Below are 17,220 nucleotides of genomic sequence, written 5' to 3'. Positions count from 1 at the left end.
TATAAAATACATCGAAAAAACACGTCAAAAAGACAATTTAAATGACGTCATTATCGCAAAAAGTTTTCAATCATTCCAATTTCCAGGGATTAGGTCTTGAAGTCTTGAATAGGCAAAATTTACAACTTGATTTCAACCATCTCATAAAGTAGCAGATACTAAACGCTTATTTTTTATAAGGATGGTGTTTTTTCAATTCATCATGAATATTCTTAACTTTTTGGGAAAAATCAGCTTGGAATATTCTTACGGTATTCTTAGGTTTTGATCGAATCCCAGCCAAAATCTAGGATGTAGTTAATACCTCAATACCTCATTTTGCATTTATGTTGAAACTTTTAGCATTGCTGGATAATAATTGGCAATTTAATGGTAAAATACGCTAAAAATGGATTAAAATCCTAAAATTCTTAAGTTCAGTTGCCAAATTCCATGATAATGGTATTCTTACCATATTCTTATTTTTTTGGCCGATTTCATCATAAATATTCTTATAAAGTGTATTCTTATGAAAAAAGTGTAGACTTAATCATAGCTCTCTCTAAAAGTATGCTTGACAAGGAAATACTCATTAAGATTACCAATTTAACTCTCTTTCATATTTCCTACCCATTTGTTTCTCAAAATAGCAAAAATATGTAGCAAGATTTTCAGCTTTCGCATCCGGCTTCCCTGTTGAAAGCTCCTATAAATACGGGTCAAAAGGAGAGACCAATCACATCAACTCAGTTTAAACTTTAACTTAAAGGTTGAGAATACAAAGGATAAAGAAGATGAAGATAGGAATATTGGCTCTTCTTTTAGTAGCGGTTGTTACTTTGGGTAAGTTGCTTGCTACTTTTTTTTCTTGCTTTTTTTTGTCTTTAATAATATCGAGAACTAATCAACTATACGTTCAATTATCAACCTTGCCGTATGTTATAGAGTATATTTACAGGAAAGTCCAGAGGAATCTTCGAATAAGCTCAAAAGTTAACACAGAGATGTTAACTTTTGAGTTAATTAGGAGTCAAAAATTTCAATTTTTGGACCAATAAGTAATTGCAAATTTTTGCTTTCTTTTTGAAGTTTGTGCTAAGGAGGCAGTCAATGATGTTAATGACGTCAGCAACGATATTGATTTGCCAGAAGAAATTGCTGCAGATTCTACTCTAAAAGAAGAACAAGCTGTAGAAGATGAAGATGAAGAAAATGAAAGCGAACAAGATGAAGAACATGATCAAAGTAATGACGAAATAGCCGAAGATGAAGATGAAGAGGTAGTGAATATGTTTTTGAGTATATTATTTTGTATCTCAGTTGTTAATTAGGCCCCAATACTTTATCACTGAAAATTCGGATGGGCCTTAGTAACTTTTTTTTCATTGAAAAAAAAGAACTTACAATTCCTCCAACACTTTGGCTTAGCTATAAGGAGCACAGAAAACACGCAACAAAGACTTACTAAATAAAAGCTCGTAACCGATGCAAGTTATGGTTGAATTTTCTTTTTAATTTCTTTTCCTTATAGGAAAACGATGAAAGTAATAACAATCAGAAACGTGGATTGCATTATGGTGGTCGTGGGCTATTCAGAGGTGGTTTCCGAGGTCAACTTTTTGGCAGATTTGGAAGATTTAGATACCCTGGATTTGGTTATCCATATTATGGCAATGGTTTTGGATATCCATATTTCCCATATTGTAAGTGAAATTTTCATTCGTATCAAGTTGATCTCTTTTGGGATCCGAATATGTGATAAATTATATCCAAGTTCGCGGATCTGTTATTTCCCTATATAAAAGTACAGTGGACTAATTCAATTTTTTTTGAATCTTTCTTAAATTTGGCAAATTTAAATTTCGGCTTTTTCTAAAGGCTCTTCTATTTGTAACTTTTTACATATTGGCCCAAGATACTTAGGAGCAACCTTACTTCAATTTGAACCTTGAAACAAAACATGTTAAACGTAAAATACCATAAAAGTTCTTAGAAAATCACATAAGGGATAGGCTTATAAATAAGACATTACAAAACCAAAGAAATGAAACGTTTTCATTCCATTGTTTTTGTCGGAACAGAACTGCTTTATTCTTGCTTCGAACCGTTGCAAAACGAATTTGAGCATTTACCTATTTGTGACAAAAACTATATTGGAGCAATTTGAAATCATAATATCTGGCTTTATTCTACTTTCTTTCTTCTATTTTTAGATTACCGACCAAATTTGATTCGAGGACGCGTGATTGCACGTAGAGCTGTTTTACCATTGGGTTGGAGAGTTTCCGTCCAAATCCGACCCTTGAGAGTCATAAATGGTTTCTCTAGCATCTTACACGCTTCAGTTGGTGGAAACAAAAAGAACTACGGTGACCGAGTCCCTGCTATCTTTTTCCGCCCGAGATCCACCCGATTACACATTTGCTCAGCTGTCAGTGGAAATGCAAACTATTGTTTTGACACCCTTCCAATCCGACGCAACCGCTACACGAACGTTGTCATTCAACAAGTACAGAAACCTAATTACGGAAACCTTTATTTCTATCAAGTCTTCATCAATGGTAGAAAGATTAAAGATGTCTTGAATACAAAACCACAAGTTTTCCGCAACGTTCAATATTTTGCCAGCAATCCATTCCTTCGACCAGCCATCGCTAACATCAGAAATTTCAGACTTACTAACACACCCAAAAAGCGTAAGTTGCTTTTATATTGTTTAATAAATAAGATATTAAGGTAAAATCTTGGTGTTTAGATAAAGTAATGGAACCCATAGGCAAAAACATTGAAAAAATAGTTTTGATTAATGTTTCTAAAAGGACAAAAGCATAATATTTCTTGTTCCAGTAAGAGTTACTTCTTTTGAAACTTGTAGCAAAAAGAGACAATACTTGTCAATTCTTCCTCATACCTACTACCCAGGAACCAGCTCAAAGAAAATAGAAATGAAAGTAAGATTTCATTTATATTTACGTACGTTTTCAAACGGAATTTTATTAAATAGCTATTAATCTATTTAGCGATAACTGCTCTGGTGAAAAGCAACGTCATTCAAAAAGTTCCACTTTTACCATCGACATGGAGAATCACATTCCAACTTCGTCCTTATGCAGCAGTGAGTGGAGACTCGAGCATCTTGCATGCTTCAATTGGTGGTGACGCAAAGAATTACGGTGACAGAAACCCTGCTGTTTTCTTCATTTCTGGAACAACTCGATTAAGAATCTGTTCAGCAATCAGTGGAAACCCCAACCATTGCTGGGATAGTCCTACTCCAATCCCATTGGCTCGTTACAGCACCATCCTCATCCAACAAGTTCTCAGACGTACACATGGTTATTATAAAACCTTCTTTGAAATCTTCATCAATGGTCGACTTGTTCGAAGAGTGATCAACACTCAACCACGTGCTTTCAAAAATGTCAGCTATTTTGCAAGTAATCCTTTCATCCAAGCTGCTATTGGTGATATCAGAAATTTCAACTTACGTACCTTCGTCAAGAAATACTAAATGGATAAGCATATTGATATTTTATAATTTATATATCAAAAGGTGTTGGTAATAGTTTTATATTTTTTACATTTTCTAACATTCTTAGCGGATTAACATTGAAAAGAACATTCGTTTCAAAAAATTTTCAAATTAATTTCAATTCACTTTATGCCCATCTTAGGCAGCGCTCATTGAAACGTTAAAAGGTTGTCATTTATTGCGAAAATTCCACATGTACTAAAGATTGTTCACAATGGCAGCATAATAACATCGAACAATATAAAAACCTGATATCGACATTTTCCTATTGACCACGTGATGTAGCTATCTTCATGGAATTCTTTTTATGTAGTTTTCCATTATATATCAGAAAGCGAATCATTGTATAAATTATTTTTTCATTGGCATTGCAAGGTAAAAGAGAAAGGTGCAAACACCAAGTCACTCACTAAATGGTGAAGCGGGCCTACAATAAGATTATCCTGCTTTTTTTCGGAATAGCTGGCTAAAAATTGGAAAGATTTATTTTTTCTAGGTGTACAGAAAAATAAGAGTTGAGTTAGGAATCTGGTTAACTTTTCAAAGCTCATTTTTCAGCTTTTTGTTGTTGTTTTTTCTGCTAGAGAGTAACACAGTTAAATCTTTATTAGAGAAGTGGAATACTCAAAACAACGAGTGAAGTGACGGACCAGAGGAATGTAAAGAGATGGAAAAACAGCTTTTCTGATTACTCAAAGTTCAACGATCACTTCTATTGAAAATTCTATTGTATAAACGTTGATTAGGTCATTAAATGAAAGTCCAGAAAAGACGGCTCGCCATACAAATCGGACGGTTTCTACATGATTTGACGATAAAAATGAAAATTTGTTTTTCCTTTTTTGCCGATTACTAGTTCAATTTTTAAGAATAAGGAGCAATATTTTACCAATGTATAGCAAAAGAAATTCTTAACGCAATGATATTAAATTGGTTCTTGTAAAACTGTCAGAAGTCGAGTAAAATCAAGATGAAGTTATAATTTTATCGAGCTCTAGCTTTCCATATTATGGTGCGGTCATGATGCGGTTATATCAGTAGAATCGCTAGGAAATTCTGAGCAAGAAGATATAGGTACCTTTTCGTATAGAAGAGGTGTACCCAAAATATAAGCCCTAAAAGTTTGCGCATAATCAGGCTTAAAACAAAAGAATTTTGTCACAGCACGCTAATTATGCAGATTTTTTATAGCGACAACAAAAGAAACCTATTTACTCGACATAAACTCCCTTAAGGGCAAGAGACCTGGTATATGACGAGCCGTTTTTCCATTGTTTTCAAGAAGCTGTTTTTCCATCTCTTTACATTCCTCTGGACGGACTAACAAAAACATACAGCTAGTATTTCTATGACCAGCTTAAAATGTCAAATATTCAAGCAGAAGCTAATCTACGACCACTAAAATATTAAAAAAACTATTCTTTGTTGGGAAAATATTAAAGTTGACAAATTAAAATTTGGTAATTTCTCTGGCTGTTCCTTCTTATGAGCGAAGCTCCCAACATCAGTGAATAAAGAAAGGGTAAACTATAAATTTAGCAAGGTTTTTCCAAAGAAATTTAGATCTTAAAGTTAAAGAGAATAAATGATATTAAATCAACACATAACATTTTACAAATTGGAAACGATTTAGACAACATTTTATTGGAGTTCAATATCACAAAATAAAAGATGCAGCTAGAAATTTGTCAATTTGATAAAACAAATTGTACTTCTATAAGATTGAAGATGGTGAAAACACCAAAATATATCGTTTTTAAAATTAAAAAAAATAAAAGGCTGATGTAAAATTTCCACGTTAGAATCTACAATGGTCCTGTTATTATATGGTTACAAGATTATCGTCAGATGTTGAGAAAATCATAATTCTTTTATTTACCATTTATGTTCTCATCAATCCATTTTCTGAATTGTCCTACTCTGGCAAAAACAGTGAAAGCTTCCATAATGTTACATTTTGGCGATCCCCAGCTGACAGCCCCTTGTAATGTCCATGAACCATTGCCATTTTGACATACGAATGGACCCCCTGAATCACCATGGCAACCAGATTGATTCCACAAAAAAATTAGGATTACCAGCACACAACATCTGGTCAGTGATAGTTGCATGTTTTCCGTTCTTTCCAGAACATGTTTCTTTGCTTTGAACAGTTAAAGCAAGTTGTTTGTGCGGCGCTCCAGAATGATGAACCTTTCCCCACCCTGAAATATACGTTAACTTATCAGATATTTTAGAAACTAGGCATATCTTAATCTACTGAAAACTAAATTTGTCGCCATACAACAGTTACAAGATAGGAATTTAAAACATATACCTAAAAAAATCCCATAGACACATTCCATCCCCACTAAATTTTTTGGCTAGAAAACAATGGAATTCAAGTCCCCAGCCATAAAAAATAAATAGGAATATCAATCCTAACACAGTTTTGGTCCGTTATTTTTACCCCTACTGGCTGATAAAATCCCACCGGGTCTGTGAGAAGGGGGTGTCTAAATATCTTTTTATCACAATACAAATTTGAACCTAAACCACTTAATTGAACATAAAGACAGAAATACGGTAAAATATCTACGAAGTTTACAATACAATAACCTCAATTCATAACGGAATGATTTATCAATCTACTCATGGAAACTCACCAGTGATGTAACATTTGGTGCCAACTTGTGGAGAATCTCCTTGGTTTGGTAAACAGACTTGCTGGACATTTTGTCCAAATTTTGCTGGTTGTGCCAATTGTAACAAAGCAATATCATTGTACAATCTTCCGTAACCTTGGTGAGTGATGATTTTAGAGACGCTATATTCTTGCTCGCCGTCATTTATTGTTCGATCATGGTCCCCTTGAAAAAGAAGAAGGTAACTGACCTTTATAAATCTTAAAGAAAAACTTTAAAATAACAAATTTGGTCAATTTTACGAGTCTTTTTCAAAGAGCACAGCTTCCTCGAAAATTTAGAACAAAGCTTTGCGAGAATAATCACAGACTAGCAAACTATAAGAAGGGTGGTACAAGGCGTTTACTGAAATGGGGGCTCTGTAAGACATTGAAAGAGTGCTGATTAACTTTAACTTCAAATACCTTCCGCCGACAAATTTCCTCCTAAGCTTAAGTATTTGCTACGCTCACCAGTACAAATACTACCATTTCTTAGCAATTAGGAGATCACCAAAAACCTTAGAGTAGTATGAATCATAAACCTTTACAAAAACTTCTGACAGTATAAAAATTATAAGAAAAAGAACTTTCGATTGTTATGTAAGAGGAAGCAAACACGTTTGACAAAACATCCTAAAATGTTAAATATGAAATAGTTACCAAGTTTGATCGTTAGCTGTCGGGGTGTGTAAGTTGATACGCAGTGGGCTGCAGTGACAATCCACAAACTATTGATTAGTGAACCTCCACAGAAGAATGGATCTCGATTCATTTTTTTTTAAGTTGATATCGTTAATTCTAACTTGCCATGGCCATGAGTGTGGCTTTGCCGTTTTACCTCCAATGATTCTTGATTTTAAAATTTGTGGTGGTACTCGCGGATGCCCACATGGCCCTGAAATCGGTGGAGATGTAGTGTTACTTGAATCACAGTATCCACAAAGCTTTTGACAATTTTTTGCCATTATTTGATGAGGGCACCATTTTTTACCGTACTTTTGACAAAAGGAGCCAGGATAAGAATCTCTGCAACCTTTAAAGATTTTTTGCTCAAATTTTGTCATTTTAAAATCTTAAAATCAGAGAGGGGGGCCTAGGCAAGTGGAGGGTACCCGCTGGGTATGTCCACCTTCAAGAAATCCCTCTAAGAGTCTTCAAAATCACATTATCTAAATTCAATCCCCTGAGGGTTACAAAAAACAAAAAATCTAAAAGGATCACCAAATTTACAAAATTTCGGATTGTTTCTTCGATTTTAGACCCTAAAATTTCCGATTTTCAAAAATCGGTTGACCTCTAATGAAATCTAAAAATTTTAAAAGAACCATTTCTATTTCATTGGAAAGAAGAAAAATATACTTAAATTTTGATGGATCAAATATTAAATTCGATTCAGTAAATCAAAAGTCATGTTCAATTGAATAGAAAAGTTACTTTCGAAAAGTGCTGAAAAACGTTAAAATCTTTAAAATCCTAAATCTTTAAAATCCATTTGCTCGCTTCGCTTGCATAAACTTGTCGATCATATTGACTTATTGTCCTCGAGAAATGATATCTAAAGGGGTGTCCTGGATTCATTTCAAACAAATGAGAAAATCCAAATTTTAAATTTTAAATGTTTCCCTCGCTACAAACCATGGTCACAGGAAAAAATTATTGATTCCCTAGCCTAGGGATTGTTCATTTTCAGATGTGGTTTTTTTTATTCGATAACATTAGTCTAGAATTTTAAGTTCGGGAAAGTAAGGAAACTAGGGAAACCTATTTTCCCATGCTGGAAGTGTATTAACAGTGTGTTAGTGAAAACGGATTTCCACATATGGAAAACTAATATTTTTAACATTCTAGTTGCCCATTGAGAATTGCATCGGGAAATTAAAGATCCCAAGTTTTTCTAAACTGATTATGGATGAGTCGGGAAAAGAGAGATCACGAGTTTTGGAAATGATTACTTTCTACAAGCTAGGGAAAGGAAATATCACGAATTGTGACCTTGCTTGCTTTATTCTATTCTTTCTCTGGATCGGGAAATGTGATTTCTTGAATTAGGGAAATAAAATATCCCAGATTGGGAAACTCCTACGCATGCGTGAGAAAAACCCAAAGTGATTTTTCACTCAAAAGTGTTCGAGTCGTATGTAAAGCAAACCTTTGTAAGGGTATATTCGATCAGTGTGTAACACAACGCTAAAGGTGAGGCGTCCCGCCAGGGCGACCTCATTCGTTCGCTATGGACTTGCGTCGCAAGGTTTCAATGGATCGGTGAGACGGGTTTGAGGTCAATAAGTTGGCTCTCTAGTGCAGGTCCACTGTTGTGACAAAATTGCCGGGATTCTCAAAGTAGCGCAAGTACATGTCAGAACGAATGAGAGCTATCGAACCAATGCTCACAGAATGATCAATAATTATTTTACCAGCTTTCTATAAATCAGGATTTAATTCGTGAATATGGGTAACCCTATGGGGTTTTATTGGGGTTCGCTCAAGAAAAGCACTTTTCAATAGTAGGGAAATTTAACATCCCTTGGTAGTCATAAGATCGGGAAATTTTATTTCCATAACTAGGGAGCTGTTGCACCTTCCCTAGTTAGGGATTGGTTAGGGAAAATCTAGATTTCCAGATCTGGAAATATGCATTTCCATAGCCTAAGGAATCAAAAAAATTTTCCTGTGGGTTGTGCTACGAGCTATATTTTTGACCAACTTTCGAAATCAAGGTGCGGGCCCTGTTTAATACCTATCAACTTTGGGACAGAGAGGAGGGTGTTTCCCTTTCAACAATTTGCAAAGTAGGTAATCCTGAAAAATCAATGCCACTGAACATTTAAAAGATAATCCTCATAGATGATGATGCACAGGCGTTTTCAACCTAGGCATTCTAAATTCCAAAGAATTTCTCTCATACCAAAGTATGTTGGCCCGAGGAAGGGAGTCTAACGCTAAAGCTTATTTTGAGGTTTTATTTGCCTAACTAACAAGCAGCAGGGGACAGAGTTGACACCACCATACGCCCGAGGGATGGCAACTTTGACGCAACGGCAGGATTAAAATTTCGCTTAATGAAATCTGAAATAGCTGCAAAATAAACCTGAAAAGGTCGAAGCTGGCAGAATAAGGTCACAAAGCTGCATATGCTACTTCATACTGGTAAAAATGATTGGTATAAGGAATAGAAGGAATAGAAAAAACGGCTTAAAGAAGGCCATAAAAGACCAACGTTAGCTCAACAAGGTCACACAGGGGGGGGGTCTTATTTTTATTGGGACATTGAAACTTATAGTTAATAATATAAACTTTTCCTTTCCGTGCTGATGTCAGCAGGAATTTGGGAAATGATGTGTCTTCATGTAAGCCAAAATTTCGATCTAGAATATTTTATATTTTATTTGGTTCGAATTGCAAGAGTTTGGTGATTCAATATTATATCTATACAAATTCAAAATCTGGTTTACTGATTAAACCACTTCATATTTTGTTCAATCCAGTGTCGATATTGTCCAACTCTTGCAAAGACTGTGAAAGCTTCCTTGATGTCACATCTTGGTGATCCCCAGCTGACAGCTCCATGTAATGTCCATGAACCATCGCTATTTTGACAAACGAATGGACCACCTGAATCACCATGGCAACCAGATTGATTTGCAGAGACATCAGTGTTGGCAGCGCAAAGCATTTGATTAGTAATTGGTGTTACTTTGTTTTTCGCGGTACATGCCTGTTTGCTTTGGATAGTCAATGCAAGTTGTTGAAGGATGTTTACGGAAAACCCAGGGTGTGTCATTTTTCCCCAACCTGATGTAAAGAATATTAAATAGGCGTAAATATTACTTCTAAATTATGTTTAAAGGTGTCTATAAACGTTTTCTAACCTTTTCTTTCGGGAAAACAAAGGTCAAATTCGATTAGATCAGTTTTTGACCTACTCCTTTTTGGATTGGTCCATTAATCAAATCATCAAAAGGTGAACAAAAAACATTTTCCATATGCAAGTTCAAGATTTTAACAAGAAAAAGAAACATTGCAAGTGTATATTGGCTTGATTGTTCCATAGTTAACTAACCAGTTAGGTAACATTTGCTGCCAACTTGTGGAGAATCTCCTTGGTTAGGTAAGCAGACTGGTTGAACATTTCGTCCAAAAATAGCGGGTCTTTCTAGTTTCAGTAACGCAATGTCATTGTTGAATTTGCTGCTTCTATACTGCTCGTGAACAATGATCCTTGAAACTTGGATGAATTGCTCTCCTTCGTCAACCTTTCTATTATGGTCACCTGAAGAAAAAGAAACAATAATGAAAAAGCAAAAGTACTCAAAATACTCTAATAACACGTAAAAGTCTCTATGGTAATTTCAAAATCGTTTAACGCAGAAGAACCATCATGAAATCATAGTACAAAGCACAAACTCTCACACACTGCCACGTTAAAATATATTCGTAGTAGGGCCCACATTTTTTACCTAATTTGACTTGAAAACGAAATGCTTCTCTTCCAAAGACACAGTGAGCTGCAGTCACAACCCATTGTTGGTTAATGAGAGATCCTCCACACATGAATTCTCCACTACGGTGAAGTCCAATTTGCCATGGCCATGAGTGAGCTTTTGCGTCTTTTCCTCCAATAACTCTGGATATAGCAATTTGTGGGCGCCCACATCCTGGCAAGGGTGGATATGTCCCCGCCATTGGAGGGTAGGTTCTTGTCGGTGTTGGCTGAGTGGTTGGTTTTATGCAGTTTCCACAGTACTTTCTACAGTAGGCCCTTAGGTATGGCTCATAACAATTGTGTTTTCCAAGTCTTTGGCACCTATCGTAAATATCTCTGCAATCTGGATTGTATAAATAAAATAATTATTCACTATAAACTATGTAGTCTGGCTTTATTTACACGTGAAGTTAACTTGAAGCCGGGGAAATCCTTATCAATCAAAGTTGGTTGGGTCAAGTGCTATCCTCTTGACTATGGTTAGTATATGCATCGACCCAAATGGAAGTATGCACTATGTGCACTTATATAGCGAAAGGACTCGAGGTTTCCTAATAAAAAGCGCCCCCATCCTAATTTGTATTTTTTTATTTTTCTTGATAAATCCTTCGACTTAAAGGGTGTATTATGGAAAAACTTTACCAACCTGCTGATGGTGAAACTGGTGGAGCCGGTGTAGTAGTGGTCACGTGACATATTCCACAATAATTCTTGCATTTTTGTTTCCAATAGCTTGTTTTACAGTACTCTTTGTCAAACTTTGTGCAAATGTCATTATCACGGCAGGCTAGAAAACAAAGTTATAAGCCCTAATGTCAATTTGCTTGAATGATTTTAGTTTTTGTTTTGCTTGCCGGTTCCAAACCAATGCTTCAATAATAACAAATCATACACCGTTGAAAAGATAACTAATTCAGAACACTATGAATTTTTAGAAAATGAAGATGAAAGATGAATAAGAAAGAAATGAAAAAATAATACTAGAAAGATACGGGTACAAAGAAAGATAATCCGGCTATGGTGGGTAGGGTCTTGGGTTCACTTTAGTACAAAAAATGGTCCTTGATGTCTCTCTGTTTGATTCTCAGTAGCAATTTAGAGAAAGAAGTAAGTAAGGGAAGGAAGGGTATTTGAAGCAATCCAGGGATAATCAATGACGCCCTCCTAAGACTTCAGGTTGATAGCTATCGAAAGAGGAGGTCACCTTCGACTGCGGTCACGAGCTTACTTTAGAAAATAATTTTAGACATAGTGCTTTTAAGGCTGGCATAAATCTAAATCTTTTAGTGGAAATTTTTCCAGCAAATCAGGCCTTTCAAATTAGAATTTTTCACGTTAATAAGTTAACATTGTACATGTCTAATAGTAATACTTACTGCTATAGACTGCAGCAAAAAGAGCATTCATGTCCAGTACTATGACATTTATCCTCTGGCAGCCAGCTGCACAGCTCGTAAACATCTCTCTTCCTTTTATCTCCATAATATGAAGCCGTCAATCAAAAATTACAACTAACGAAAATAAAAGTGATAAAACAAATGTCATTCAAACGACATACGACAAAAAGCCGAAAACGAAAGAGAAATCTCGAATCTTTTCATGCCTTTTATGGTAATTGTCGTGAAAAAAAGATTTCTTATCGTTAATTGAGTTATCTGAAAAAGGTAGTGTACAGACACTTTTATCTTTTAGTAAAAACAGAAATTGTAAATTACAAAGATGGAGTTGGAAGAAATGCTTTCCCACTTTCGAAAGCTAAAAGCATTGACAAAGAGTGAAAAGAAAAAGATCAAACATGTTGAAAGAATTTGATGGCGACTGTTTTTTCCAAAATGCACTTTGGCCGAAGTTTATTCGAAGAAAATTCTTTTCGAGTCCTTATGGCGATTGTGATACTTTTGATTTTGTATCTGTTTTTTTTCAGGTAAAACATACTTTCTTACATAGTATTCTACGAGTTTTTATGGTTTTTTGATTACCTCACCAAAAACCAATAGTTTTGTATTGTTCCTTGGTGAGTTCCACTTTGACGATTTTTCGACGTGGAGTAATGTCGACGTCGATTTTATTTTTCGCTACTGCTTAGTCTACTATGTATAGGCTAACTCTTAAATCAATTAAAATGCAATTCAATTCAATTGAATAATATATATTTGCTTTATTTCCAGGAAATGGATGCCCACCAATGTTATATTTGGCGTGGTTTCTGTCATCACATGTAAAAAATCCACGTTGGAAAAAACGAATTTACCAACTTGACTGGTTATTCAAAAACGAATTTTTTCATCGCGATAAATGGTTCTACTTCGATATTTACGAAACAAAATATTTATATATGAACGGTAATAAACGAATAAAACGCTAGACTGTGATGGTAGTATTTCTAATGAGGAGTGTGCTGGTCCTACATTCATGTCATGCTGCCATATTTAGTTTTATTTTACTTAACAGACTTAACAAAGAAATTAATTTTTCGGGCTTTTCATTAATTAGTGGATGAATTTATTAATTAAATTAATTGGCTTTTCAATAATTAATTACTCAAATCGAATACATTACACAATTAATACATCACTTAATTGATTGATAAAAAATTTGTGATTTTGGATGGATGTGATTTTTTGCTTTTGCTATGTATGATATTTGCGTGTTTTAATTCTTTTGTTTCTTTTAAGATTTTTACACGTTTTTATAAGAACTAAATAAGAGCCTATGCATTTGAGCCTAAAAAATATTCTTATTTTTGGCATTTTATGAGTATTTTTATTATGTTATTTACTAAGGATTTACATGCTTTAGAGTTTCCCAAGACTCATGTTCTTATATGCTTTGTTCTTTGTAGAAAAAACAACGTGTACAGTATACTACATTCATACATAATCTCTTGATGTGCTTTTAAATTTGTTAAAAAGGCGGTCGGTTGATTGGGTTTTTTCTTGCTACCGCTGACGAAAATTAGATAAATAGATTTGTTTTTCTGCACGTGGTGAACATCGTGAAGATCTTTTTTTGGGTATATTTAATGACAGCTTCCCAATTTTTAACCGAATCCTATCAGCGGTTAAAATAGGATGCCGGTCAGATGGGTTTTATTCACAAGGGGTTAGGTTCTTACTCCTGCGAATATTTTTAGTTTAGAGAATATTTACTTTATCATCAATAGTAGCAAAATTAAGTTGTATTATCTTTTTTATCAATGTAAATACTATGTTACAAAAAAAATTAGTATTGAGATCCTTTATAACAGATTATGCTATGGGTCCTCATCCGAATTTTATTGTTAAGAATTTGAGTCGTACAACATTACGGTCCTTCTTTCACCCGTGTTTATATTGTCACATTTATCCTTTAAAAACAGGGCCGATCGACAATTATTTTCGGCAATGCATTAAAAGAATGATCAATTATAACAATTGAAATTTAACAAGATGACAGCGTAAAAAAAATATTCTTTGAAGTCCCCGTTCTAATTTCCCAATTATTACACCAATAATATAATAATGAATGAAATAAAATTTTCAACGGCTGAAACTTAAAACGTCGTCATTTTAAATTCAATTGAAAATGAAAAAAACATCTCCAGGTAATCGATCGTTAAGACACATATCAATAACTTAAAATCTTGACCGGATAGGTGAATTTACGGACAGTAAGAACGAAAAGGTTAAATCATTATAGAGCCAAATTTTTGGGAATGTTCACAGCCCGTCTAAATTTTTTGTATCCTGCTCAGCTGTAGCCTGTCAGACGAAAAGAAAACCGCTTTTTTATCGCGACTTAACTGACCATAAAACAAAGAAAAAATTTGATTTGTGGGAAGGTACTGGCTAGCTCAGCTGCTGCTCACCACGTGTTCCAAGTCAACTCAGACAAACATAATAATTACTGAGTGACGTCAAAAAAGTTAGCAATCTTCAGAAAGGTGTCAAGATGATAGGAGCAAATCGAAGCAACAAGTGTAATTGACTTCTATTTTTATTGTTACCTAGGTAACAAATATTTTAATTGTTTCGAAAAAAATGTTAATTATGCTTGAGTAAGAAACAAATATAATTTATGTCAAAACTTCGGATAATAAATTACAAAAAACAATAAGCCTTTTGTTTAAAAATCAATGCTCGAATATGAATGTAAAAATTTTTTCATTTTTTCCCACGAAATTTGCTGCTGGCTGCACGAGCAAAACCGTTGGACGGAATTTGCCGTTGGCACGGATTTCGTGGGGTACATATACCTATATACCTATATACCCCATAGCACCACGTGCCAAAATAGCCAAGCCACGTGTGTTATATTTTGTTTTTTTCATTTTTCCCCAAGAAATTTGCTGCTGGCTGCACGAGCAAAACTGTTGAACGAAATCTGCCGTTAGCACGGATTTCGTGGGGTACATATACCTATATACCCCATAGCACCACGTGCCAAAATAGCCAGGCCACGTCTGTTATATTTCGCTCTTTTTTTTCCACGAAATTTGCTGCTGGCTGCACAAGCAAAACCGTTGGACGAAATCTGCCGTTGGCACGGATTTCGTGGGGTACATATACCTATATACCTATATACCCCATAGCACCACGTACCAAAATAGCCAGGACACGTGTGTTATATTTCGTTCTTTTTTTCACGAAATTTGCTGCTGGCTGCACGAGCAAAACCGTTGGACGAAGTCTGCCGTTGGCACGGATTTCGTGGGGTACATATACCTATATACCTATATACCCCATAGCACCACGTGCCAAAATAGCCAGGCCACGTGTGTTATATTTCGCTCTTTTTTTTCCACGAAATTTGCTGCTGGCTGCACAAGCAAAACCGTTGGACGAAATCTGCCGTTGGCACGGATTTCGTGGGGTACATATACCTATATACCCCATAACACCACGTGCCAAAATAGCCAGGCCACGTGTGTTATATTTCGCTCTTTTTTTTCCCACGAATTTGCTGCTGGCTGCACAAGCAAAACCGTTGGACGAAATCTATCTGCCGTTGGCACGGATTTCGTGGGGTACATATACCTCTATACCTATATACCCCATAGCACCACGTGCTAAAATAGCCAGGACACGTGTGTTATATTTCCTTCTTTTTTTTTTTCCATGAAATTTGCTGCTGGCTGCACAAGCAAAACCGTTGGACGAAATCTGCCGTTGGCACGGATTTCGTGGGGTACATATACCTATATACCTATATACCCCATAGAACCACGTAACAAAATAGCCAGGACACGTGTGTTATATTTCGTTCTTTTTTTCACGAAATTTGCTGCTGGCTGCACGAGCAAAACCGTTGGACGAAGTCTGCCGTTGGCACGGATTTCGTGGGGTACATATACCTATATACCCCATAGTACCACGTGCCAAAAAAGCCAGGCCACGTGTGTTATATTTCGCTCTTTTTTTCCACGAAATTTGCTTTTGGCTGCACAAGCAAAACCATTGGACGAAATCTGCCGTTGGCACGGATTTCGTGGGGTACATATACCTATATACCTATATTCCCCATAGCACCACGTGCTAAAATAGCCAGGACACGTGTGTTATATTTCGTTCTTTTTTTCACGGAATTTGCTGCTGGCTGCACGAGCAAAACCGTTGGACGAAGTCTGCCGTTGGCACGGATTTCGTGGGGTACATATACCTATATACCTATATACCCCATAGCACCACGTGCCAAAATAGCCAGGCCACGTGTGTTATATTTCGCTCTTTTTTTTCCACGAAATTTGCTGCTGGCTGCACGAGCAAAACCGTTGGACGAAATCTGCCGTTGGCACGGATTTCGTGGGTACATATACCTATATACCTATATACCCCATAGCACCACGTGCTAAAATAGCCAGGACACGTGTGTTATATTTCGTTCTTTTTTTTTCACGAAATTTGCTGCTGGCTGCACAAGCAAAACCGTTCGACGAAATCTGCCGTTGGCACGGATTTCGTGGGGTACATATACCTATATACCCCATAGCACTATATGCCTATATACCCCATAGCACCACGTGCCAAAATAGCCAGGCCACGTGTGTTATATTTGTTTTTTTTTTTTCATTTTTCTTCCCACGAAATTTGCTGCTGGCTGCACGAGCAAAACTGTTGGACGAAATCTGCCGTTGGCACGGATTTCGTGGGGTACATATACCTATATACCTATACACCCCATAGCACCACGTGCAAAAATAGCCAGGCCACGTGTGTTATATTTCGCTCTTTTTTTTTCCACGAAATTTGCTGCTGGCTGCACAAGCAAAACCGTTGGACGAAATCTGCCGTTGGCACGGATTTCGTGGGGTACATATACCTATATACCTATATACCCCATAGCACCACGTGCCAAAATAGCCAGGACACGTGTGTTATATTTCGTTCTTTTTTTTCACGAAATTTGCTGCTGGCTGCACGAGCAAAACCGTTGGACGAAATCTGCCGTTGGCACGGATTTCGTGGGGTACATATACCTATATACCCCATAGCACTATATGCCTATATACCCCATAGCACCACGTGCCAAAATAGCCAGGCCACGTGTGTTATATTTTGTTTTTTCATTTTTTCCACGAAATTT

General features: G+C 36.0%; 3 protein-coding genes and 1 long non-coding RNA gene across 4 annotated transcripts; 2 read left to right on the top strand and 2 right to left on the bottom strand.

The window, feature by feature from the left end:
• Positions 1-773: 773 nt before the first annotated feature.
• Positions 774-3,577, top strand: LOC136814739 (uncharacterized). The gene is made up of 5 exons (XM_067071159.1): positions 774-822; positions 1,069-1,259; positions 1,511-1,682; positions 2,193-2,675; positions 3,000-3,577. The coding sequence occupies exons 1-5, from the start codon at positions 774-776 to the stop codon at positions 3,488-3,490; spliced, it is 1,386 nt and encodes a 461-aa protein (XP_066927260.1). The 3' UTR covers positions 3,491-3,577.
• Positions 3,578-5,382: 1,805 nt separating this feature from the next.
• LOC136814738 (chymotrypsin A-like) lies at positions 5,383-6,948 on the bottom strand. The gene is made up of 3 exons (XM_067071158.1): positions 6,837-6,948; positions 6,157-6,360; positions 5,383-5,654 (listed from the first exon to the last, which is right to left on the bottom strand). The coding sequence occupies exons 1-3, from the start codon at positions 6,946-6,948 to the stop codon at positions 5,383-5,385; spliced, it is 588 nt and encodes a 195-aa protein (XP_066927259.1).
• Positions 6,949-9,534: 2,586 nt separating this feature from the next.
• Positions 9,535-12,059, bottom strand: LOC136814709 (chymotrypsin B-like). The gene is made up of 5 exons (XM_067071126.1): positions 12,036-12,059; positions 11,306-11,446; positions 10,634-11,002; positions 10,237-10,446; positions 9,535-9,968 (listed from the first exon to the last, which is right to left on the bottom strand). Exons 3-5 carry the CDS (start codon positions 10,857-10,859, stop codon positions 9,625-9,627), a joined length of 780 nt encoding a protein of 259 aa, XP_066927227.1. The 5' UTR covers positions 10,860-11,002; positions 11,306-11,446; positions 12,036-12,059; the 3' UTR covers positions 9,535-9,624.
• Positions 12,060-13,167: 1,108 nt separating this feature from the next.
• LOC136814712 (uncharacterized) lies at positions 13,168-13,979 on the top strand. Its single transcript, XR_010847644.1, has 2 exons — positions 13,168-13,475; positions 13,767-13,979. It is a non-coding gene; the product is annotated as an uncharacterized lncRNA (long non-coding RNA).
• The last annotated feature ends 3,241 nt before the right edge of the window (positions 13,980-17,220 follow it).

The sequence above is a fragment of the Clytia hemisphaerica genome, unplaced genomic scaffold (genome assembly GCF_902728285.1).
Source record: "Clytia hemisphaerica strain Z4C2 unplaced genomic scaffold, Clytia hemisphaerica genome assembly, whole genome shotgun sequence".
NCBI classification, from domain to species: Eukaryota; Metazoa; Cnidaria; class Hydrozoa; order Leptothecata; family Clytiidae; genus Clytia; species Clytia hemisphaerica.
The sequence above is the reverse complement of the archived record's forward strand: the minus strand, read 5'-3'. Positions and strand labels throughout refer to the sequence as shown.

Bases quoted from the DNA above. Each gene is read 5' to 3' on its own strand.
- LOC136814709 (XM_067071126.1), bottom strand. From the start codon at position 10,859: ATGGCGGGGACATATCCACCCTTGCCAGGATGTGGGCGCCCACAAATT. The intron at 10,447-10,633 runs GTAAAAAATGTG...CTTTTTCTTCAG, and splicing joins TCGTTTTCAAGTCAAATTAG to GTGACCATAATAGAAAGGTT. The intron at 9,969-10,236 runs GTTAGTTAACTA...TCTTTACATCAG, and splicing joins CAGCAAATGTTACCTAACTG to GTTGGGGAAAAATGACACAC.
- LOC136814738 (XM_067071158.1), bottom strand. From the start codon at position 6,948: ATGAATCGAGATCCATTCTTCTGTGGAGGTTCACTAATCAATAGTTTG. The intron at 6,361-6,836 runs GTAACTATTTCA...TTCTTTTTCAAG, and splicing joins ACAGCTAACGATCAAACTTG to GGGACCATGATCGAACAATA. The intron at 5,655-6,156 runs GTGAGTTTCCAT...AACTGTTCAAAG, and splicing joins CACCAAATGTTACATCACTG to CAAAGAAACATGTTCTGGAA.
- LOC136814739 (XM_067071159.1), top strand. From the start codon at position 774: ATGAAGATAGGAATATTGGCTCTTCTTTTAGTAGCGGTTGTTACTTTG. The intron at 823-1,068 runs GTAAGTTGCTTG...TTCTTTTTGAAG, and splicing joins AGTAGCGGTTGTTACTTTGG to TTTGTGCTAAGGAGGCAGTC. The intron at 1,683-2,192 runs GTAAGTGAAATT...TTCTATTTTTAG, and splicing joins ATATCCATATTTCCCATATT to ATTACCGACCAAATTTGATT.